The 26,277-nt window shown below is 38.1% G+C and overlaps 1 protein-coding gene across 1 annotated transcript; it reads right to left on the reverse strand.

Moving 5' to 3' along the window:
• Positions 1 to 214: 214 nt before the first annotated feature.
• Positions 215 to 17,057, reverse strand: KRT23 (keratin 23). The gene is made up of 8 exons (XM_067541281.1): positions 16,650 to 17,057; positions 11,818 to 11,900; positions 10,116 to 10,272; positions 6,806 to 6,967; positions 6,571 to 6,696; positions 3,110 to 3,330; positions 1,822 to 1,853; positions 215 to 319 (listed from the first exon to the last, which is right to left on the reverse strand). Exons 1-8 carry the CDS (start codon positions 17,055 to 17,057, stop codon positions 222 to 224), a joined length of 1,287 nt encoding a protein of 428 aa, XP_067397382.1. The 3' UTR covers positions 215 to 221.
• Between the last annotated feature and the right edge of the window lie 9,220 nt (positions 17,058 to 26,277).

Genomic DNA, 26,277 nt, shown 5'->3' on the forward strand with positions numbered 1-26,277 from the left:
CTTTCATGTCTGAGTGGATAAGAGCTTTTCTTAAAAAAGATATTATCTAGCTCTTGTATAACACTTCTCATCTGTGGATCTCAGATTACAAAGGAGGTCAGTATTATTATCCTTATTTTACACATAGAGAAACTGAGGCATGGAGCATGAAAGAGATTTGCCCAACATCACATATTAGGCCATTGGTAGAGCCAGGAGCTAGTATGCCCCTTGCTTCACATCTACTTGTGGATTTCATTGATGATGGAGGACACCACCTGTCCATTCACGCTGTCCTGTATGATTGTTTTAATATTTCGACTGGTCGTTTCAGCATGTTCTGAAGAGAAATAAATAAGAGATTTATTAGGCAAGAGGCAATATTAAAAAGAAATCATACAGGGGAGAGTTTGCTTATGTACATAGCTTATGGGCCAGATCTGCAGATATAGTAAATTTACATAGTTCTTTGGAAGTAATTGGAGCAACTCTGATTCATCCCAGCTGAGAATTTAGCCCTATGTGTTCATTTGCCCTGACCTGGCCGAGCCCTGAAGAGATTTTCTGGTGATAGTATGTTTCATACATAGTTTTATGGTATGTCATGTGAATGGTGGAATGTTTGTGTGAGCTGCTATTCAAAAGCTCTGTATGTTTCACCTTTGGTTTGGCATGGCAACGTTCTTATGCTGTATATTTAAATTGGTAATGAAGCAGGGTACAAACTGATTTCCAGTCTCTAATGCTCGTTTCCAGCACTGGCAGATTTGATAGCCTTAGCTTGCTGTTGTTCACTGTCACTTTGTGGACACAGCTATTTGCTCTTGCAAAAATTAGCATGAACCTTTTATGCAAAACAAATACAACCACTTGTGCTTGCCTATTGAGTATCTAGGCACCAATTCACATAGGCAGATTTTTTCCTTATGAAGAATGGAAGGATTATGGATACATCCAGATAATGCATCTCTAGGTTATCATATAGATAAAGATACTTGTCCACTTCTCTAGCCAAAGTGTGTCACAAAATTCAGAGAATGATGCAAAATGTAACCTTCTTTGGCCCAAAGAAGTTCTACTGTTCTGGTTTTTTATCAGATTAAAAACATTTTTAAGAGATTTAAAAGAAGTATGTGAAAAAAGATTTTGTCTATGGATGTGTGAGACAGCATAGTGTGACTTGCAGCTGGTACAAACAGCACAGGACTTGCTGGCTTAACTAAAGGGTATGCTACTTTTTAGCTTGCCTTGCAGAGTTGCTATTCCTGCTCATGGATCATGAGGGTCTTATCTTGAGTCTCGGCTATGGATGATGTATTTCAATAATTAGTGAGGTCTGTACCAAGAATAGGCTACAAGCTGGCAGACACAGCAGCATACACTGAGGATATGTCTATGCTACAATAAAAGATGTTGTTGCACCTCAGGTAGACATACCCATCCTAACTTTAATCTAGTTAGCACAGCTAAAAATAGCAGTGAATCTGCAACAGGACTGGTTTCATTGCAAGTTCTTACAAGTGTGCCCTGTCCACTTGGGTATGGACTCATATTCCTAGCCCACACCTACCTTCACTGTTATTTTTAGATGTGCTAGCTAGATTAAAGCTAGCACAGGTATGCCTATCTGAGCTGTAATCACACTTTTATTGCAGTGTAGACAAACTTGAAATTCACCCCTGCATGAGACATATATGCACCACTTAAACCATATCAAAATGTGGCTTAATTGGGACTCAAGTTGTGTCTAAGCTTTGCATAGCCTCTCCACACAGGAATAAATTTCATCCAAAGTGAATGTGATTTGTATTTATTATAGAGAACAAAATAAGGCGCTTTTACCTTTAGTGCTTGACTCAAAGTTTCTTGTTATTCTGTAAAGATAATAAAATGAAGGTAAAATAAATGAACATTCTCAGTTCAAGTATCCATTCATACATCCACCAATGGTATTTCTAATGTGACCATCAAACCAATATCTAAAGGACAAAAACTAAGCACATGTATATTTTACCATGAGGGATTTTGCTCTTCATTACTCTTGGGTCCAGCCACTTTTACTTTGAATCCCTCCCCCATTTTGTTTTTCATTATTGTTGCTTTTGAGGAAAAGTGTATCGCATCCTAGAAATGATTAGTGTTGGGCCCATTGTGGTTTCCAATAACAAGCTCAATATATGGGGGAGAGTGCTCCCTGGGAGTTTCAGCAGCAGAGCTATACATTATTACTAACTCCTAATAATCTTTCTCCATCCGGTTTGTTAATTCTCAGGTTTCATGTGTTCGAAGCAGGTTGTGTATTTTAAATGGACAGAACAAAGAACTGGGAGCCTAAAAGGTTTCCAAATGCAGAGATTCATAGACATCAAAGAGGGTAGACTAGATGTCCATTAGTGAGGGGCAAAACTTCAGAAATGCAATATGGAAGCAATTATGAATTTGGATGATTATCCAAAGTCTGTCCAAACATATCTCCAGTCTTCTTTTTAGACTACAAATTGGGCTGGAAATAAAAAAAGCTATGCTTTAGTGAAATTTCCATCTTTTCCTGAGTCCAACTGAATCAAACATATATAATATAAATTACAAATGAATTAAACTATCACAGCCCTGAAGAATCTAGCCTACGTGTTACACAATACATAGCACATTCTGGTACAAGACTCTGAGGTGCTTCAGTTAGTACCAGCTGAACTTCTAGCTTTGTGTAATGCATTTCTTTTGTCTGTGCCTTGGTTTCCTTACCTATAAAATGGAGTTAATTAAATATACTTCCTTACATGGGTATTGTGAATAAAATTTTGTATATATTTCTAAAGTGCTCTGAGAGCCTGGGATGGAAGTTACTATATAATTACAAAATATTATAATAATTGAAGTATCACAATTATCAGAGACAATAGATATTTGTTAATAAATGTAGTTAATCACTATATTATTTTGATACTGCACAGTGGTACTTGCAAGTGTCTCGTGCATTTTATTATGGTTCGTACACACAAAATACCAACATTTACTACCATCTTCATGATGCCCACAAGTATTGATTAAACATAAATAAATAAGTATGATTCTAAGTTACATAAACATAAGACTCTCCTCTACCCACATTAGACTAGCTTTGTCTTACCCATCAACATTTCCCTCCAGCAGTTGACGATAAGTGGAAATCTCCTTTTCCAGGCGGGTTTTGATCCCAAGGAGGATCTTATACTGGTTGTTCTGATACTTGATGTCTTGGCGGAGCTGGCTCAGCTCTTCCTCACAGTTGGAGATGAATTGTTGTATATTCTGGAGTTGAAAGGTATAGTGAGACTGGGTCTCGGCCAAGGTACCTTCCAGGGCACATTTCTGAAAGAGCAGAAAATGCAAATGCTAGTATAATTATTTGTCGCCACGGTTTACAAAAATACCAGGAGGTATGGTCCCTAACCAGAAGAGCTTAAAAACTAAAGGCTCTAGTACTTTATACACTTAAGTTACATGCATGACTACTCATGGGAGTGATCCCATTGAAATCAGCAGGACTACTCATATGAATAAAGTATTGTATGTGCATAATTGCAGGAAAGGAGTCTAAATCATACTGTTCTCCATGCTGAAAGGGTAACTGAGTCTGTCTTTAAGAAAATCTTTGTATTTGATGAACTACGCATTTGGCACAAGCAGAAAGGAATCTTGCAAAATCATGGTACATTTGTTCTGTGTCCTTAATAGAAGCTAGGGAAGTACCTTCATGGACAAGTACCTGGAATGCTAGTATCCAAAACAAAGAAAAGGAAGGGACACAACAACAAGTTAAAGAACTGGGAGGACAACCTGATGGGTTGGAATTTAGTGATATATAAAGAGATGTGTAACTTGTAAAATCATCATATAAATACCAGCTTAAATGTGTAATGTGAGGAGCACGCTCTCTGTGTAATGTGAATGTAACATCGCTGCACAGGGTGGCTCTTTGGAGCCTGGTATCATAGAGAATCTTTTTCCTGTACCATATTAATAAACCTGACTGACATTGATTATTTGGTCTCGAGTATATTTCATAATGAATCAAGTGTGGTCAAGTAATTGACTATACAATTTATCAACAGTAGTAATGTAATAATAATATTTAGCACTTTTCTGGACTGATTTGCCACTGTTGCTTCACATTTACAACAATATAGCTCCTTTTGTTTTCAACTGAATGACGTTGATCACAGTATTAATGCAGTTTTATGCCAATCAGGCCCTTTTCAGACCTTAACTATCATAATCAATCTGAAATTGGTTCCCTCAAGGACTGAGTAAACATAAATAAATCTTAAGTTAAATCTTAGAAATATTTCCTCTTTCTGGATATAACTTTTTAATATGATCTTCAAAGGTCACATTTATTTTTTGTTAATAACCTCTGCAAAAGTTATTAACATAACATCTACAGATGTGTTAATAACAAGAAGAAGGTTAGGGAAAGTGTGGACCCTTTGCAGAATGGAGGAGGCAACCTAGTGACAGATGATGTAGAAAAAGCTGAAGTACTCAATGCTTTTTTTGCTTCTGTATTTACAGACAAGGTCAGCTCCCTGACTACTGCACTGGGCAGCGTAGAATGGGCAGGAGATGAGCAGCCCTCAGTGCTGAAAGAACAGGTTCAGGACTATTTAGGAAGACTGGACATGAACAAGTCCATGAGGCCAGATACAATGCATCCAAGGGTGCTGAGGGAGTTGGCTGATGTGATTGCAGAAACATTGGCCATTATCTTTAAAAACTCATGGTGATTGGGGGCAGTCCTGGACAGTTGGAAAAAGGCAAATATAGTGCCCATCTTCAAAAAAGGGAAGGAGGAGGATCCAGGGAACTACAGACCAGTCAGCCTCACCTCAGTCCCTGGAAAAATCATGGATCAGGTCCTCAAGAAATCCATTTCCAAGCACTTGGAAGAGAGGAAGGTGATCAGGAACAGTCAGCATGGATTCACCAAGGGCAAATCTTATCTGACCAACCTGATTGCCTTCTATGATGAGATGACTGATGCTGTGGATGTGAGGAAAGCAGTGACTTTAGCAAAGCTTTTGATATGGTCTCCCACAGTACTCTTATCAGCAAATTAAAAAAGTATGGATTATATGGATGAATGGACTATAAGTAACTATAAAATGGATAGAAAGCTGGCTGGATCAACGGGCTCAATGAGTAGTGATCAATGACTTGATGTCTAGTTGGCAGCCAGTAACAAGTGGAGTGCCTCAGGAGTCAGTGCTGGGACCGGTTCAACATCTTCAGTAATGATCTACAGGATGGTGTAGATTGCACCCTCAGCAAGTCTGCAGATGACACTAAACTGGGGGGACTGGTAGATATGCTGGAGGGCAGGGATAGGATACAGAGTGACCTAGACTAATTAGAGGATTGGGCCAAAAGAAATCTGATGAGGTTCAACAAAGACAAGTGCAGAATCCTGCACTTAGGATGGAAGAATCCCATGCACTGTTACAGACTGGGGACCAGTTGGCTAGGCAGCAGTTCTGCAGAAAAGGACCTGGTGGTTACAGTGGTCAAGAAGCTGGATATGAGTCAACAGTGTGCCCTTATTGCCAAGAAGGCTAATGGCATATTGGGCTGCATTAGTAGGAGCATTGCCAGCAGATCACGGGAAGTGATTATTCCCCTCTATTCAGCACTGGTGAGGCCACATTTGGAATAGTGTGTCCAGTTTTGGGCCCCCCACTACAAAAGGATGTGGGCAAATTGGAGAGAGTCCAGCGGAGGACAACAAAAATAATTAGGGGGCTGGAGCACATGTGCAACTCAATTATGAGAATTCCTCTATGACTTTGTTTTTATAATGGTCTAAAATTAAGAGCAAAAGAATGTGCATTTTATGAAGTAATTAACTTTTCTAAATTGAAAGATTATATCTGGGATGTTAGCAAATCACAAAGAATAATTTATTATTATTTTGATTGAAAAAGGGAGGCAATCATACATGTTATACATATCATAATTTTTGTAACCTTATGTTACTGACTATGAAAGATACGGATTTCTTCTCTCTGGAGTTGTAAAATACATCTTGGACCATTTTCTCAGTTTTCCTCTTATTGTACAGTGTTACTCCATGCTCGCCATATCATGGACATAGGAGCTTTAATCAATGGGAAATCAGAGGAATTCTTAAGATTTCCTATCAACATCAAGTGTGTGATTGTTGGGAATGGAATTTCACATATATTATGATCTTCCAAACCTGACATATGGACTGCTAGGCAATCGCCTCTGCCTTTTCCCCCCAGTTGGAGACTTGCTGGCTGGCTTCCAGGTCATCTCACCTATTTCCTCCTGTTTCCTCCATGTGAAGTCACAAGAAAGGAAGTATCTAATGAATTTTCCACATGGTGGTGATGGTGACAGTCTTCTTTGCAAGTGTCCATGAGTTTAAATATAAACAAAAGGGGTCAAATTCTATTTTCATTTATGTGTAACTCCACTGAAGTCAGTATAGTTGCATGGGTATAAATGAGGGCAGAATTTGGATGATGGTATGAGTTCCTGGAGAACTTAATGGATAAAAAGTGACCTGTCATTGATTTCCCCAGAAGATACCTTGCTAAATTGTGCTTGCAACTCAATCTCCAAGGCCTGAAAAGTACACCTCAAGTCCTTGATCTCACTTTCATTGCTCTGTATTTCTTCTGGGTTGATAGTTGCCATCGGGGCCACAGTTGCAGTCTGTGGAATAAAAGTATTTGAAAAGTTTACAGATACTGGTCAATCTTTTATGAAATTAGTAGGGCTATGTGAAATCAGCAGAAGGAAGTTTGATGTATTCCTTTGTTACCTGCTCTTTGTACCAGGCGTCAAGGCCTTGGCGGTTCTTTTCAATAATGGCTTCATAATCCTCTCTTATCCCTGCTAAAATTTTGGCCAGATCTTCTTGTGGCACTGCATTTACTTTCACATTGACCTTGAAATCCTGTGATGAATGATGTGCCCCAATATCCTATTCAGAGTAGCAGAGAAGAGAAAATAAACAGACATTTATGAAACCAAAGACAAAAAATTCCCCATTTTCACCTTGTCCCCTTCATTCCTATCTTCAGTAAATAGCACTAAAAGATTCTTCTAATTATGGGTGAATTAATTGTTATACAGACAGTTAACTGCTTATCCCACACTGGTTTAACATAAGAACAGCCAGGGCAATGGTCCATCTAGCCCAGTATCCTATCATCTGACAGTGGCCAGTGACAAGTGCTTCAAAGGGAATGAATAGAACAGGTAATCACCAAGTGATCTCTCCTGTCAGCTATTCCCAGCCTTTGGCAAAGGCTCTGGGTTTGACCTGGATACTCTTACAATGCATCGTGATTTAATTTTAAAAGAGTAAGTTACTTATCTTTTCTAAAAAAGATTATTACTTTAGACTTCCTGTAGAAAACCTCTCACCTACCCTATGCTTATGGTCTATTCACTTCTGAATAAAAGCTTGTATTTTCACACCATTTCTCTGTTCAGCCAGGCAAGTGCATTGTCTGCATTCCCTTTTCTTTTATAATAAGGGAACACACACATTTCTGAGTTTTACCATTTAGTCATCTGACCCAATTTTAGATTCCAGACTTAACATTCTGAAACACTTCATCATATGACAATGTAAATACATTATTGTACAGAACCAGCAGCAACAAAGACACAGAAAAATCTAGGTAACCATAGAAACTCTCAAACCATTAGGGAGTTCTGACTGGCTAGAAAGGAAGTTGATTTTATTCCTGTTTATTCCGTAATGGAAGAGCTCATTTCCTGAAAAATACACATTTTTCTTTGTCTACAGCACAATGTATATTTCATCTGCAAAATATACTGCAAGCCATCAGGGTAGCTGTAGGGCTTTCTGTGTCATAAGAATGCAGTGTAGATGCCAGATCCAATCAATTTTACTTCACTAGTCTCACACCCATATGAATCAAAAGATTAAACTCGTATATAAGGACTATCCTCATTCAAACCTACAGCCCCTTCCCCTACTTTCTTGCTTTGTTGACATATTTAACACAGTCTAGGGCTGGAAGTATGCCTCTGTAGACATGTAGTTCATTCTGATATCTTTATATCAATTCTTTTGAAATGTGGCTACCCCCACCTTGTTGGTTGCTGGGGCTTCTGTTCACCAGAGATTTGTGCAGACAATCTCCAAGCCCTGTTGATTGCTGTAATTTTTTTAAATTAGTTTTGTGCTGGTGAAAGATGCTGTACTGACAGTCTTCTTTATCCATAGAACAGGTACAGCATAGACAAGAGCAGTGCAAACTTACCCCAGATCATCCATTAACATGACTTGACTTTCAACTGGAAAAACAACCTTTTGGATGAGAAAATAGTTCATTCTCCACTTGAGGTGAATGATCTTCCAGATAAATCCAATTGTTCCTATGGGTCTGCAAACTAGTTTGGCCCCAATAAGAGCCAGTTTATATATTTATCTAAAATGTGACTCAAACTAGATCTCAAACATTTTTGGGAGGTTCAGTAAAGTTTGAGGAAATATTGTGGGTTGGTGTGTCATGGTATATCTGACATGGGCAAAACCAGCAGCCTATTTCTGCTCCTGATGACGTAAGTGCATGTAGGTCTGGGTCAGAGAACTCCACAAAAAAAATCTTGTTCTCATAAAATTTCTAGAAGAAATACACTTGAAAGAATCATTGCCACGTTTGGATGTTTATCTGAATGGAACTTGAAACCATCCAGATTCATTCAACTTTAATTGTAATTTCACTTTTCAGAGCATCCATAGTATTTATGCTACTAAAGCCAAGTTTTCAGTAGAAGGTTATAAAAATTCTGTGTAGTTGCTAGAGGAGCAATCAGATTAAAACATATAATTACTGTGTAAACAACATAATTATAAAACAAGTCAAACAGGTTTGGCAAAATTCCCTTCAATGTAGCATAATCTCATGTTTTAAATGCCATTTCCAAAAGCAGTACTCCAGGATATGATACTACAGCATTTGAAATGCAGACCAACTGGACATACTAACATCCTTCTTGGTTGTCCTGCTTCTAAGAATTGTTATAGTATAGCTCATTACTATTTCTGAGTACACAAGCATGTTAGCCAATGGAAATCTCATCTTTTACTATCTACTCTTTCTGGATTTTTGTTGCATTTTTTAACAATCTATGATTACTGAGTAGGATACTTAGTACCTAGGTACTACAGTTGATAACTGAAGACAACAGTACAGCAGTCAGCATGAAAATGTCATGTTGTCAAGCAGTGGTACAGTGCTGTGTGGGAGTAGCAACATATATAGCACAACAAAGTGAGTATTCAGAGTGGCAGGGTTTAATTGTCAAGGCTTAAATTCATTAAATTTCGTCTATTGAGCTGTGTTAAGAGCTTTGGAAAAGTAAGTAATTTTCACTTTGGGGAGGGGTTTGTACAAACTTTCTTCAATTTTGATCCATCTATATTCAGTTTTCCCCAAGTCCCTCCACAAATTTTCATTCAAAACTTTGGGTTCACATGAAACCAAAATCTCAAAGCAAACCTCAGTTGCAGAAATGACACGTGCGGAGTATGAGGGTAAATATGGGGTCGAACGCAGCAGTAACAATAATTTCATACATTAAGAAACAATTTATAATCTGGATAATTTCACCATATTGCTAGTATCTGCTTTGCTGACCATAAACATGAATGGTACTGGAGCATCGGATGTGAATAGTTAGCTCAGTGGTTTTCATCTGCAATCACTGTACAAATATTTAATTATTTCTTCTGCTATTCCTGTAAAATAGTTACGTTTTATTATCTCAGTTTTACAGATGGGGTAAATGAGAGGCATAAAGGCAAAATGAACTTTCCAAGGACGTACATTGTCATTGTCATATCTGGGATTAGAATTAAAGAGAGCCAATCCTAATCCACTTGATCATTTATGAATGCAAAGTGTGAGTGAACGTGAAGTTACTGTGAATGTAACTTGCATTGAAGTCAATGGAAAGACTCCCCTTGACTTCAGTGGGAGCACAAGCGGGTCTTTAATTATCTGCCTAATTTTTAGATATTACCCAAACTTCTCCACTCATTAGCAAAGAACTGTATTCTTTAGGATCTTTAGGGTCTAGATTTTTCCTACCTTCTCATGGTCTTTCTTCCTGAGGAGGTGCTCTTCCTGCATGCCTTCAATCTCCATTTCCAGATCTGTCATGATAATGGTCAGGTTGTCAAGTTCCTTACGCAGGTTCTCAACATTGATTTGCATTCTCTGCCTGAGAGAGTGTTCCGCCTCATACCTTTACCAGGAAAAAGGAGGCAAAACATGCTTGCTGAGAACAGGTGAATTCATGAGTTCTCTATGAGTAGCATCAAAGAGAAGCATATGCCTGGGCAAATCACAAGAAAGCAGGCTCTTTTAAAAACATATTCTTTGCTATTTCTTAGAAATCCTTAAAAATGTCACCTTATCACTCCCTTATATGATAAAGGAGAATGAACAAAGTAACATTTTAATTATTATCCTTGTTTGTGACTAGCACAGCTCTAGAAATAGGGTTTTAAAAACTAAAAAAATTAATAGCTATTAGGGATTTAAATACAACAACAAACAAATCTATAATGTAATGTCTCCTGCAGTTTGTCCCAGAGTGATTGCTATTCAGACTAGGTGAAATCACTGTGTAAAAATTGCTCCCAAACTAGCTAATAATATCCCTTAAAACACTTCAAATTAGCCACTTTTAGGAAGTTGACACCTCCAAGACCAAAAAAACCCCAAACAAAAACAAATGAATTGACAACACTTGAAACTGGTACTGCAGTTACTTTCAGTTCTGGAATAGCATTTGATTCTCTGACTGCTCCGCAGTCTCAGATATAAGAGAAGACTTTTGTGTGGTCAGTTGATGTTTCCTCCAACTAATCCACCAGACTCACTTCAGAATGTGGTGATCACACAGAAATCCTATTCTGAACAACATTCCCTTCCATTTAAGGAGCTTCACACTTCCAGATTTCAGTGAGCGGGGCCACTAAAAAATCTTGTTAATGAAGATATTGAAGAGAAAGGACAGGAAGCACAGAGAAAGTATGGGATAAGGACATGGGGTTTTGAGCCTTAAAAGAAAAAGTCATTTGAAAAAATATTGCCTGAGAGTGCCAGACACTTAAGTGACTGAGCTTCTTTTGCTGAATGGAAGACTCTATTCAGCATCCATCAGGAACTAGCCTACTATAATGTAAATTCTCCTCATATGCATACACTTGCCTAGCAGTTTGCAATTCAAGTTAAATCATTCAGGTTTCTTAGACTGTCATGAAACAAGTCTCTTAATGCTATGTATTGCCCACTAAGACTGTATACTAGTGTTTCATCAAAAACTGATTCAATTATTGTGGCAACTCCACTCGGGAAACCATCAGAAGGTACTGAGGAGAAGGGCATGCAGCATCAAGAAGAATGAACGGAAGACCACAGGAGACAGAATTATTTGGTTGGATTGGGGTAAAGGATGGGGTGCAGATAAGTGTTAATTTGTATTCAGCCTTACAGTCTATAAATGCCTTTTGTGATAAGAATTAAACACCTGCAGTAAAACTTGCTCTTTAGGCCCTGATCTACGAATCATAAACAGTGACTCAAGATTGTTAAAATTACAAATGACTGCTGAACATTCATTTCTCATTCTTCTCTATTATTTTTGCTGTACATTAATTTTATTGATCAAATGTCACCAGAGAACTTCAGTAGAAACAAGTTTTATTGGATTATCAGGGACAAAGCCTGGATGTATTTCTTTTCAACCTCCTTACAAATATGAAGAAACGAAGAGAGAACTTACTTGAGTCTCAAATCTTCAAATGCCATTTTAGCATTATCAATATGCAGAAGAATACTGGCATTGGTGATCTTGCCATCCTCAATCTGTAAACCACATACACAGAGTTACAGTTCCACAGCATTGCTATATAATGGATGTCTTTCACTGTTCTGCCATTCCTATTTGAAGTGTGAATGGATTTAAAGTGCAATTTTCAAATGCACCTTAATGACTTGGACCCAGATTCTCAATGGTATTTAGACATCTATAGCTCCTTAGACTCCTAAGTCCCACTCTCAGAAGTGACTTAGGTATTTAGGAACCTAAGTGTCACAGAATTTCATCTCTTGCCTATGTTAGACTACCAGCAAGATGAAAATAGTTAGTGACCATTCTAGTGGTGGCTTTTGCGATATGGAAACCTGTCCTAAAGGAACAGAAGCAAGAGCATTAGTTCATTTCACAGAAGATAGTGGGCAAACAGTCAGAAGGTAATGGCTTTCAGTCACCACCAACTTGAGGTAGGTTTGAACCACTGAGCTGAATGTGAAAGGCTCAGTATTCCATTCCAAATCTTTAAAAGCAATCCAGCCCCCTAAAACAATTAATTTAATATGCAATTAGTATGAACTAAGAACTGTGACATATCAAGTCTTTTACTAATTTAGGGGCAAGAGGAGTAAACAGATGATCACAGGGAGATTTCTCACTGCAGCCTTCTGTAAATATTTAGATGGCAAAAGAAGGTGACAATATCCCAGAATTCAGAAATATCTTTATCCAGCGAGAAAATTCCCAGTGGTTTTTCAAATAAAACTTTCTGCACCTAAATGAGTAAGCAAGAAGCCAGGAAATATAAAACATGACAAAAATATCTTGACGTGCCCCAAGTTGACTTTGGAATGGAAAAATTAAAGAGTCTGTAGAATGCATTAATTAATCAATAATACAGAACATAGAGTACATCCCTGGCCAATTACAGCACGTTTCAGGTTTTGCCCTAAGGCATGATGAAGGCCAGCTGGGAAGTATAACAATGCCCTAAATGTTTGGCAGCCTGAGGTTTGTTATTGCTGGCAGGGAAAATAAATAAAGATAATAATTGAACCCTTTTCCTGAACATTATAAATTATACTGTGGAAGAGCATAACTGAGAGCCAATCAGAAAACGCCATCAGTGTCTTGACTTCTGTAACCATTTCATAATATGGCAAATGAACAACAAAAATAGAATTCTTGAATGACACTGTAAAGGCCTTAGTGCAAAAGAGACACTTTCCATGGCATCTGAAAGACAAAGAAATGTGAAGGATTTAATCTAAAATATATTAAGTAGGATTAAAACTGTCATTGATCTGTTGACGCTGGAGAATGCCAATTAGAATGCTGGTTGCTGATTTTGAAATATGGACATCTGCTTAGAACTGGACTGAGCCTTTCAATTTGTTTTACAGAGACCACGAATAGCCCTAATTTAACAATTTTTTATCTCTAATACCAACACTAAACCCTATTGTCTGAGCTGTAAAAGGAGATTTAACAAAGCATTAGATAATATGTTGAAAGGCCCGTATCATTCATATCAGATGCACTCCCACTTGTTCAAATTCCTTCTCAAAACAGATTTTATGAAGGCTTCCTGCATTGACCTCCTCACTTAGAAGTGTCTCAGTACTTCCTGTGCTTCAGACAACCAGTTTGGGGCAGGGACCCTGACTTTTTAAGTGATTTACAAATCACCTTTGTGTATTTATGCAATACACTGTATAAGAATATTAATAGGAAATAAATGAACACTGATAGGAAAATAGACTAGATGACCTCTTTATTTCTTTTGAGCACAAAACATGGAAATTTTGGTAGCAGCTAAAGAAAAATATAGAAAAAAGCAGAGAATTAAGAGTCTTGATGCCAAGAGAGATGATTCTATACTGGAAGCAGAGAGCAGGAAGTTGAAATCTAGCTAGTGTCTCAATATCTCAGTTGCAGACAGAAAAAGATGAGCCAATCTGGTAAAAGGGATATACGTGGGATTTCTCTCCTTTTATTGGTGCTGAAGAATTCTACTAGAAAAATTCCTCACAGCAACATGCCAGTTTCCTCACATCAACATGCAAAAATAAACACAAAGAATGTCATCAGAATGCTGGAAATCCTTCCCGATGAGCCGGCCTTGCTCAGTGTGCCTGATCTTCACACCTAGATGTACTTTCAATTATTTTTAGTTAAAAATAAAAAAGGCAATGTTCACCAAACTTGATACACTTGTAGTTGGTTATCAAGTTTCTGAGCTGCACAATACCAGATCCAGTGAATAAACTCTAGGACAGGAAGAGTATGTGGGGTCACAATCTGGAACCCTTCCCAGATCAATCATGGAACTGTATCAGGATAGCAACCAGAACCTCAATAAAACTGAAAAATTGTTAGGAAAAAGGTCTGAATTAGGGTTTCTAAATCCAGATATAATTGTCACCCATTTAGAGGCAAGGGTGGAAGGAAGCACTGAGGTGGGAGTTGTTAGACTAGGAACTGCAAGTGCAAGGGTTTATTGTAAGGACGGATCTTTATTATGAAGAACATGCATCCACAGCTAAAACAGCAGTAAAGTCCTCAACAGTGAGGCATGGTCAAGCAGTAAATAGTTGCAAGCAGTAGCCTAGTACCATAACCATTTTGCTGCTCTATGGATGTAAGATGGATATTCATACAAGTTCTTTTTGGACATATTCAACATTCATCCAGAAAATATTGGCACTTTGACTAATACATCATTAATTAATTATGATGAATAAATAATTATTATATTGTCATTCACAATGGTGGTAATTATGAGGTTAGAGCCAGTTCCTTCCAGAGAAAATGAAAATTCTGGATTAAGCTCTCTGAGGTGCCCACTGTAAATAATAATCCCACCTCCTATATGAATGGTACATAAAATATATACTAATGAAGAAAGGCCTTGGTGTAAGAGGAGGCTTGATGCTAATAACTAGTGGATAACCCATCTTAATTGTGAATGGTAGATACAAGGGTTATATTGGTGGTACAGCATTTTCCCCCTCTTAGAGCTTTATCCTGATCAATCCTATGACTTGGGTCTTTGTATCTTTCTTTCTTCAAAAAGGTACTGGCATGGTTGAATTCTGTAGGTGTGGATTTTCCCACTGAATCAGAACCAGAACTTTCCTGGGCTCTCATTCAAGATGTGAGAAAATCTATTTAGTCGGAGACCAAGTATTTATCTCTGGTTTAGAGATTTTTTTTCTTTTAAAATGAATTCACTACTGAACTGACAGGCCTGGAGACTGATGACCTGTTTTTATCCTCTGAACAGCCATAGAAGGCAGTAGAGCTAGCATTCCTTATCCATTGCCTGGAGCCAGTGTCCCTCATCTTCTGAGTGAAGGGAACACCTTTAGCAGTGAGAAGGAAGTTTTATCCATGTTCATTCAATCCCAGGCCTCCCTGCCATAAATCAAAGGTTCCAGTTAATGCCAATTTCTAGGTATCACTGGAAAAAAGTTCTCCAGGTTATAAGAAATCCTGAACAGCCCAATTCCAAGCAAAAATGCCATTTATAAACTAAAACCATAGCATTGTTGAGTAGTTTTGCTTCTTGCCTTATATGGTCATGTAAAGTTAAGGTAATTATTCTGATTAGTCACAGGATGATTACTGAGTTAATTAGGTTTTATTATGTATGCAAATTAATATTCTTACATTTTTAGACACGAGTTTGAAAGACATTGTTGAATGTTAATATGAAATAGCGGTGGGAACCATACATTTACATTTTAGTTACAGTGAAAACATGCCAAAGAGTATTTGTTAGTGCTGTTTTCATAATTAGAATGGACATTTAATTTTTCTGTCTTATTTGGATATTGGACCCAAAATCCAGTATAGTTCCCCTTCATCACCATCCTAGAAATCAGTGAATGAAATACAAAGGTACCTCTCAGAATAGCATGTGTGAATGTGTATTTCTATTCATTCCATTACAAATCTGTTGTGAGCTGTTCTATGTGTTTCTGTTATTTCCTGAGGCATTGCAAAACCTACCCCCTTCAAAAGTGGTATATTGGGAATGTTGGGGTGACCTCATTTTTGCATGTGATTTCAGGAATGACTTCATTACTTGGCTATAATTCTCTTTGGAATAGCCAAAGCCTGCTGCAAGGAACATCTAGGTAGGAAGAAGAACAGTTGTAGGTAATGGTTTGTATATGGCATCTGCTGATGGACTTATATTTCTAATCTACACACAAGGCATTCATGGTTTTTTGGTATAAAATATAGAAGATTTGGATTACTTGGAAGATTTGTAATATCTTTGTCAATGCTCTTATAGACATTCATGATTGACCTCTGCAGACCTTTTAAACCTACATTCTCCTACTTTCCTCAGTAGGCCAGCTCTTCCCCTTGTTCCAATAGTCCTAGGCAGTCAAACCTGCCTTTTTGTCCTTTGAAATAAGGCAGTCTTTTCATTTTTCCTGCTTTGCAATTTGTCTTTGTGTGATTTACCACACTGTGCATTCAAAGAGATCGTGTTATGCAAGAAACGGAAGATCAGTCCACAACTTCAGGTAAAAAAATATACATATGACAGCATTTTAATTTCTATATATTACTGACATCTACAGACTTTCCCTTCTCTCTTTCCTATCCCTCTTCTACCGCCTTGAGTGCACAATGAACTTTTATGCACAGCTCTGGTAACCACTTATATTAATGTTTCTAATATTTTATTTATGCTTCTGTAAAGGAGGGCTGTCAGCCTGAAGGAGTACTCAGATTCCACAAAGGGGGAATGCAGAAGGGCATAGCCAAATGCAGCTCTGACTTACCTGTCCTTGCATGTCACTGATGTTTTCCTCGTATTGGTTGAAGTCATGCTTCTTTTCATCAGACTTCTTCTTGTGCCATTCCAGGATACAGCTCTCCAGCTGAGCATTAGCTGCTTCCAGAGAACGTACCTTCTCCAGATAAGCAGCCAAACGATCATTCAGGTTTTGCATAGTCTGTTTCTCATTTCCTCTCAGAAAGATGCTATCCCCATGGCTCTCCCCAAAGCCTCCACAAGATACTCCCACTCCAGAGGCCAGCCAGAGGGGCCTGGTGGAGACAGATGTGCTGACGGCCCCTCCATGTGAGCTTGAAGGTCTATAGGAGCTTCCTAGCAGGGCCAGATCACACCCTGCACTACCCCTGTGGGATCCAGAAGGAAATTGGAAAAGGCCTTGGCTGGAGTTCATGACAACATCTATTAGGGATCTAACACAATATTTGACTTACTAGCACTGACTGAGCAGCTTCTCAACCTTCCCTAAGCTTTTTTATGCCTTTCCCTGTGGGAGTTCCCTTACATGAATGACTGTAGCAATAGGATTGTGTCATCATGAAATATGTTTCCTCTTGGTCAATTCTGAACTATTTATGACTCTGCACACACTGTTATTTGGAACAACAACTGCTTACCAGGTTCAATTATTTTTCTTCTTTTTTTTCTTCTTCTTATAATAGTGAGGTGTGGCTAGCAGCAGTAGGTGTGGAACAGGATCAGCTCTGTCTCAGTCTTTTCTCTAATCTCACAGTAAATATGTGTTTTCCTATCTGTGGTGGGAAAAGCTTCTTGAATACTAAAGGTCAGAACAGGGTTGGGTTTCCCAGGTGTCTTTTTAATAAACAGATTTTTGTAATATGTATAAATGTCAGTATTCTATAACAGGCTTTACAATTTTAACTGCATGTGAATCCTGAAAGCACCACTTGCTGTGAATGCTTCTAAGACTAGATCTTCTAAATGCTTCTAAAACTAGTATAAATGAATTAAGCTATGGCAGTTAACATCAATTGCAGATTTGGTCCAGTATTACTAACTGCTTTGCTGTTACATTCCAGTTACTTTCATGCTGTGTGGGACCAAAGGAGAAAGGCCAAATTTCCACTTAAAACAGGAACTTAGTAAAGTGGGTAGTGATGGGAGAATGTAAAACGTTTGGAGTTTAAATTTGTAAAAGGGACACCCAAGAAGTCAAATGCTTCTCTGAACCTACTCCAAAATTTGCCTGGAAATCTTTTCAGAATGGGCTCTCAAGATATTCCACTTATTTCCCAAGTCTGGAGAGACTAGAAATAGTGCGATAACAGTTTTCACATAATTTCAGCACTTCCACTGTAAGTCCTGAGCTAAACCCAGAATTGCGAAGGCAGTATGAAAATACAAGATAGTGGGGGTTGAGGGTGACAGTGAAGGGGAAGATGACTGAACACTTGACATTCAAAGAGTTTTGCTTTAGTTTAGATCCAGTTCTAAATATGAGCAAATGTTCAGTGGGCAGAAGATCTTACATTTTCCGAATTGGTAAATCAGTTGGCACTGGAAGTATATTTTTCTTAACTAATATATATGTTAAGTAGCAGTAACATGGTTAAAGAATTATATGCTAGCTGCAATTTCAATAGAAATGGCTTCATAAATATTATAGGATTAAAAATTAAATTTCTCTTGGGACATTTTAGAAGCATACAGTTTTGTTTTGGATGTATTTCACTAATTATTTGTGTGAATTGATATTTATTAAGTTCTATGTGAAATTGCTTTTGGAGTCAGTTATTGACCTAGTTAAAACATTTTGGTATGTTTGCTTATCCTTCAAAAAATATTTATTCTGAAGTGTGAATCCCTCAACACACATTCTGTTGTTCTAAGTGTTGCTGTGCGTCAACTGGAGCCATTACAATTTCTCAGTTTTCTTCATCTTTCCACTTCCTTGTACCTACCATCCCTCTTAACATGAAGCATTCCCTTCCCATAAACACCCAAAGATTCAAGAATGCTGAATGTTTTCTGATAAATTATGCTCTTTTCAGTATATCCAAACATTTCAAAGACACTTTTTACAATTATCACAAATGTTTCCTAGGTGTTACTTTTATTGTTTTTAAAATCACATATAGGGCTCATTTGTTCCCAAATTACTCCAAATGTTCCCATTTAGTACACATTAGTTTTGATGCCTTGCACTAAGAAATATATAAAACAACCAAATATTAAACTTCAATTTAGGACACATGACTGGCCCATTTGTTTGTACATTTTAAATACTATATTACATTTCTCTGCTGCCTGGCTATCTTTTTAAAAGCTATCCATTGCTGCTTCAGACCTGAGACCATAAGGGGGCTGCTCTGATGCATGATTTATTTTAGGTGAAATACAATTTTTATCTTCTCTACAGAATGGTGTATGAACAATATACTGGCAATTTCTGCTGCTGTTCTTTCAATATTTGTGAATATTGGAGACATCATGGTCTGGTAGACTCAACAAAACATGGGAAGATGGAAAGTCTTGGGTTCTATTTTAATCTGCCACTGGCTTACTGCATGATATTGGGCAAATCATTCCTTCTTTGTGTGTCAGCTTCTTCATCTATAGAATATACGGTAATACTTGCATATTTGAAGTGGGTAATTTGAGGATTTAGTTTGTACTGTTTGTACACTGCTTTATGTGTATGTGGCTCTCTGTGTGTATGTGTGTGTGTGGTGGGGGGGAGTTCTATTGCCTGTGTTATACAGGAATTCAGACTAGATGATCATAGTGGTCCCTTCTGGCCTTGGAATCTATGAATGCATGAGACCAGATCCTCTTTGGGCAGCATCTTTTGAATATTAAGAAAATAATTGGCACTAGACTGTGTTTAACAGATTCCCATGTTCTTTTGCTTTTATTCTGGCATTATCCTACACATAAAGCTACCATAAAGTTTTATTTTTTCCTTAAAACTGCAGACAAACTCATTGTTGATGACACCATAACAACAACACTGGCTAAGATTTTTCAGAAGAGACTACTTGTTTTGAGTGCATCAGTTTTTGAGTGCTCTATTTAAGAGGTCTGATTTTCAGTGTGTGGATGCTCAGCACTTTCTGAATGTCAACCCAGAGGTGTCAAATTGGGTGCCCAAAATCACAATTTACTTTTGAAAACTTTGGCCAATTGATTTCTGAATGATCTTATGGTAAGCTCTTTTACAATAACAAGCTGTTCAAGTTTTGCCTTAATGGAAAGAAATTATTAACATGCATCACATTCCTCTGACATACCAAAGAGGTTGATCATCTGTATTTATGCATCTGCTGTAAGAAGAGAGTCTATTATATAACTAAGTGTTTTGTCAGCCAGTTTTTCTGTCTTTTCACAGGTATATTGATACTAGAGACAATAACAATGTTGTGTGGCCATAAAAATATATTTAGTTGAGATCTACCTTCAAATTACTTCCTATATCCTTCCCCTTTATTATCTCTATATTAATAATCACCCTCATTGTAGAATTATGAGTGAGACACAGGATTTAAATACAATACTCCTACTTGTCACTGTGAGCACTCTTCACTTAATTACATCTCCGCCTATCAGCATGTAGAACTGCCTTTCTTCTGCTTCATTCTCAACTTCGTATTTCACACATTTATCCTTAAGAAACTATCACCACATCATTATTTTGAATGTAATTATTGATTTATCTCCATTAATCTATCATCTCTTTTCTGTTTAGACTTGCTCAGGAGGATTAATATTTCATTTCAGTGTACCTAAATTTATCTTGCTTGGCAACTTCTGATCTGGCGTAAAGGAAAACAAGCCTCACTTCTCACTAGATCCTTAATAGGCGTGTAAAAATCCATGTGTTCTTGTTGGAAGGCTAGACTCATTTAAGGATTTTTCATTTGCCCTTATGAGACTCCTTTCTTGCCTTCACTACAAATTTAAGTATGTATCTTTCCTCTTTCTCTGCATGTGTCTATACATAATTTTACATACAGAGCTTCACTGCTCTGCTTGTGATTTTGTCAGCTTCTTCTTCTCCAGGGAGTCTCAAACTGCAATACATGTAGAATGGTTGATCACATGGTTCTGGTTCTCCTCTTTATTTTCAGCTGCTAAATCTCATTGAAATAAGCTGATATACATTAAAAAGCCTGAGAATGCCTCCTCTACACCATATATTAAATGATCAAATGGATTGTAAATGATTACATAGATGGTGGAAGAACTCATCTGCGCCTAACCCATGTGTTGTAAACTCAGCTACTCTGAAGCTATGATAGCCTTCCTGGGATCCCATGGGCCTTGGACACATATCTTACTTGGTATCTCCGTCACAATCTTCCCATTCACCTCTGAGAAAAGACACAATGAACTGGTTTAATCTGTCCAAATATATTTCTTTATGGTTGCTTTTTTGTTCTTTATTTCAGTAGAATGCAGTAGAAAACACATAATGTGCTCCCAGCCTTAAAGTCAGAGGTTAATACAAAGAAATATAAAAGTGACAGAGTGCAGAGACACTACTTGATTTCAAGAAAGGAAGAAATTAACTCTTTGCATATCTTTGGCTTTTGTTTTGATTTCTGATCTCTGTGATATTTTCCTACCATTTCTGACCCTCCTCTTCCTACTATTCTTCAGTTATTTTCTATCTTTTCCCCGTGGTTGCTAAGCTAAGACATTGTGATAGGATGCTATACTTATCGCTGGATGGTGTTGCCTTGTGGCGGTTCTGGGGATTAGATCTGTGATGCTGACGCTCCTTCCTGCGGTTGCCCTCCATCTCTCTCTCTGTCTGCAGCCCTTTTCTTGCTCCAGGAGCTGCATATTCCTCTTCATGGCTCAGTCCTCAAGCCAAGTCGTTATGTGGTTTTCACTTCCCAGAGTAGTCTTTCAAAGTCTCTTTCCAAAAGCAGCATCAGACAGTCCTCACGCTTTCTGCCCTGATTATTTCACCTCCACAGTGATACCAGCAGTCTTCATATCTACTGCCCTTAGCAATACCACTCTGTAGTGATTGGTAGGGGAACCCAGGCCCACCCTGTACTCTGCATTCCAGTTCAGGGCCCTGTAGTGAACAGTTAAGGTCTGCATTTACACCACCTTACTGCTCTCACCCTGGACTCCTTCCTACTGTGCTTCTTCTCCACTTTGTTCTCCCTTACTACCTTTCCAGGGAGAGGGACTGCAGGCTTCCTTCCTACACTGTTTCTAGCCTCCTGGCTTTATAGAAGTCCCTCCTGTTCCCTCACAGATGAGCTTCCTTCTAAGTAGCTTAATCCAGCCTGAATCTCTCCTGTTTGCATCCTAATTGGCTGATTGGGCCCACTTGGTCTAATGCAGCTCTTGCAGGGCCAGTGTGGGGAGTATACCCTATCACAGGCATCTTCGAAAATTTACTCCTCATTCTCCCTGGACCTGGTGCTTATTACAAGTTAGGTTCAACAAATGAAATAACACGGAGGCAACAGCCAATAGAAAAGGGTGGCTGTACCAGGAGCTCTAGGAATTTTTTTCACAAAAAATTAGGTGTTAAATAGTGTATTTAGTCTGTGGTTCAAATAGCTCCCTCACTTTGTTACAAAAACATCAAGTGAAATGATGATTAATTAAAAGTGTTGATTGATCACATCCAACCCTCCCAAGGACAATCAAAATTACATGCAGAGTCTTAACCCATCAGTTCAGAGGCAATAGAGAGAGTAACATGGAGAGAAAGATCATGTTGATTTCATGTAGGCAGAGCAAAGGAAAAATGACACACACAAAATTAACAAAATTTCAAGGGGAAAAAAAGATGAGCGTAAGGCCATTAAGAAGGAAAGATATGAAATAATGCTACATAAGAAAACAAAATGAAACTGTGGTACGCAATCTGTCACTTAAATCAGCCTCTGTACCAGATGAATGGAGGATAGCAATGTAATGCCAATTTTTTAAAAAGGCACCAGAGGCAATCTGGATAATTAGAGGCTGGTAAGCAAAACTTCAGTACCAGGAACGCTGGGTGTAACTATACTAAAGAATAGAATTAATGACAGATAGATGACCAGGATACATTGGGGAAGAGTCAACACAGCATTTGTAAAGGGAAATCATGCCTCACCAATCTATTAGAATTCTTTGAGGGTGTCGACAAGCATGAGGACAACGGTGCACCAGTTGATACAGTTGTAGTTGGTTTTTGAGAAAGTTTTTGACACAGTCCACACCAAAAACTTTTAAGCAAAATAAGTCCTGGGATAAGAGAGAAGGTCTTCTCATGGATCAGTAACTGATTAAAAATAGGAAATAAAGAGTAGGAATAAATGGTCCGTTTTCACAACAGAAAGAGGCATAGAGGGGGTTGTTCAACATATTCATAAACAATCTGGAAAAGGGATTAAACAGTGAGGTGACAATGTTTTCAGATGATACTAAATTAGTCACAATTGTTAAGTCCAATGCTGACTGCAAAGAGTTACAAAGGGATCTCACAAAACTGGGTGACTGGGCAACACAATGGCAGATGAAATTCAGTGTTGATAAATGCAAAGTAATGCACATTAGAAAAAATAATCCCAACTATACATACCAAATGATGGGGTGTAAATTAGCAGTTACTACTCAAGAACGAGATCTTGGAGTCATTGTGGATAGTTCTCTGAAAAAATCTGGTCACTGTGTAGTGGCAGTCAAAAAAGCTAACAGAATTTTACAAATCAAGAGGAAAGGGGTAGCTAATCAGCAAATATCATAATGCACTATATAAATCCATGCTACGCCCACACCTTGAACACTGCATACAGCTCTGAGTCACCCCATTTCAAAAAAGATATATTAGAATTGGAAAAGGTACAGAGAAGGACAACAAAAATTATTAGGGGTAAAGAACGGCTTTCATAGGAGAAGAGATTAAAAAGATTGGGATGATTACAGATTACAAAAGAGGCAGCTAAGAGAGGATATGACAGAGGTCTACAAAATCATGAATGGTGTGGAAAAAGTGTACAGGGAAGTGTTTTTCATTCCGTCACACAACAGAAGAACCAGGGATTACCCAATAAAATTAATAGGCAACAGGTTTAAAACAATCATACGGAAGTACTTCTTCATACGATACACAGTCAACCTGTGGAACTTGTTGTGGATAGTTGTGAAGGCCAAAAGCATAACTGGCTTAAAAAAAGAATGATATAAATTCATGGAGGATTGGTCCATCAATGGCTATTAGCCAAGATGGTCAAAGATGCAACCCCATGCTCTGGGTTTCCCTAAACCTCTGACTGCCAGAAGCTGGGACTGGACAACAGGGATGGATCACTTAATAATTTCCCAGACAGGATACTGGGCTAAATGGACCATTTGTCTGACCCAATACTTTGCTTAAGAGCCTCAGCGTGGGACCTTGTCGAAGGCTTTCTGAAAGTCCAAGTATGCTATATCAACTGGCACTCTCTTGTTCACTCATGCTGACACCCTCAGAGAATTCTAGTAGATTGGTGAGGCATGATTTCCTTAATAAACCTAAATCCTTCCTCCAAACACCATTGTCTCATCAATGCATTAAGAACCTGCAGTTCTGTTTGTCTAACTGGCCCTGCATGTGGAACTGGAAGCATTTGAGATAATGCTACCATGTAGGTCTTGAACTTTAATCTCTGATCTAGCAACCTAAATTTGGCATCCAAGATCTCTCTCCTACCTTTCCCTATGTCACTGGTACCTACATGCATGTACCATGACCACCAGCTCCTCCTACCACTACACATAAATCTGTCTAGATGTATTGAGAGATCTGCAGTCTTTGCACCCAGCAGGCAATTCACCATGCAATTCTGGTCATCACAAACCCAACTATATTTCTAATAATCAAATCCCCTGTTACTATTACCTGTTTCTTCCTGCTAATGAGGATTCCCTCCCACAAAGAGGAATCCTCAGTGCGAGAGTGTGAGAGAATACCATGCCATCATCTGGAAGGAGGGTCTCTGCCCCAGCTTGATGTTCTTGGTTATGAATCAAATGCATACTATGTATATGTGGAATTATTCATAAATATATTAATAACACAGGTAACATGGGCAGCTTAATAGGGTAGCCAAATCCTGCATTTGGATGCTCAGATAAGCACTTAATACCTACATTATTTTTATGCATCAGTTCAAGTATCTGAATGCAAGATTTAGATTGTTTAATAAAGAAAGGAGCACAGGTTTGAAAACTGAGCTTTTTCTATGAGGAATATTAGCAGCTTGTTTGCTTTGATATGGATTCTGTACAGAAAAAGTAATCTGGATATTTGGATCACTGAGGTCAAACTTATTTGAAAGGTCTGCTTTTGATTTCATCCTACAGATTTTATTGGATTAGGATAAGAACACCAACTGTGAAATCTGGGCTCCACTGAAATTAATGGCAAACTCCTATTGACTTTAATGGAACCAGGATTTAATTCCAGGTGTTCAAATTCCTGCATTAATACAATATATCATCATATGTGGGATCAAAATTACAAACCAAGGGTCAATCTTTATACATGGGTTGTAAAGGACAGGGAGAAGACAGTGTTCACAGAACTAGCTGAGGTGAGAAAAAGCACCTTGTGTTAACATCGAGCATTGACCTTCCCTCTCACTGTTTTTTATGGTGTCAGGTTCCAGAGGCAACCATATGAAGCCCTCTGTAACAAGTAGGTCAGTTGCCATAATGCAAGTTGCAATCTTGGAACGTGTGCTTAAGAGTACTTGAGGAGGAGGACGTAAGATCATTTAAAGTCAGCAAGATCCAAAACATTGAAACTGAAAATCCATCTTTAAGACTTTGTGCACAGACATCTTAACATCTTGGAAAACTGTATGATCTTATGTGCCAAAATGCCCAGACACTAGAATCCTCCCTGGTTTTGTTGGTCAGTGCATAAGCTAAATGGAAATAGAGACTGTTGCAATATCTGTGAATGATCATCCTCCAGCTATGGTACTTCTGGCAATGATATCCCATGTCATTAGGTATTGCGAGTATTTTTCAAAAGTGTCAGGGGGGTGAACTTGGTCAAATCATAGGGCCCAGTGGACAGTACCAGCATCTCTGCACAATATTTTAACAGATTAAATGCTGGTAAAATAGGGTTCTGGCAATACTAAGAGAAAGGCACCAGTGCGCCACTCTGCTCTGCACCAGTAGAAGACCTACTGGGCTTCATTCTAATAGCTTCAGCTATTCGGCCTGTGTTTATTGGACCAATCTAAGCTGTTTCCCTTTTAAAAATGTTTTTCAACAAGATGTGTTTAACAACAATTGGGTTGTATGCATCTTAAAACCATTAAATGGAAAGTGATGGCCTTTGATGAATGACATCAAATCACAAATATATGTCAAATGAAACAAACTATTTAAAAATTGCCTGCATGCAAACATTGCCATTAAAGGGCTTCCAGTTTTGAGCCGTGTGTGTGTATGCAAGTGTCTCCTGCTCTTACATAATTGATGATTCATGTTACTATAGATATTTCCAAGTTTTCAGCCCTCCAAGTTCATAAAGGATTTATTGTGTATGAGTTATTGAAAGACATAATGGAATTAGTGAGTGATGTCATTGCTCTTATCATCACCAGCCTGAATACCCTGCAGTGAAGGTTTTAGCCCTTTTATTG

The sequence above is a fragment of the Emydura macquarii genome, unplaced genomic scaffold (genome assembly GCF_026122565.2).
Source record: "Emydura macquarii macquarii isolate MOO-44397 ecotype Brisbane River unplaced genomic scaffold, CSIRO-AGI_Emac_v2 contig_629, whole genome shotgun sequence".
Taxonomy (NCBI): Eukaryota; Metazoa; Chordata; order Testudines; family Chelidae; genus Emydura; species Emydura macquarii.

What these genes read in the sequence shown, in the direction of transcription:
- KRT23 (XM_067541281.1), bottom strand. Translation starts at nt 17,057, where the DNA reads ATGAACTCCAGCCAAGGCCTTTTCCAATTTCCTTCTGGATCCCACAGG. An exon ending in TGCAAGCACAATTTAGCAAG is followed by an intron (nt 3,331 to 6,570) that starts GTATCTTCTGGG and finishes CTGCTCTTTCAG; the next exon opens with AAATGTGCCCTGGAAGGTAC. An exon ending in CTTTGAGTCAAGCACTAAAG is followed by an intron (nt 320 to 1,821) that starts GTAAAAGCGCCT and finishes ATTTCTCTTCAG; the next exon opens with AACATGCTGAAACGACCAGT.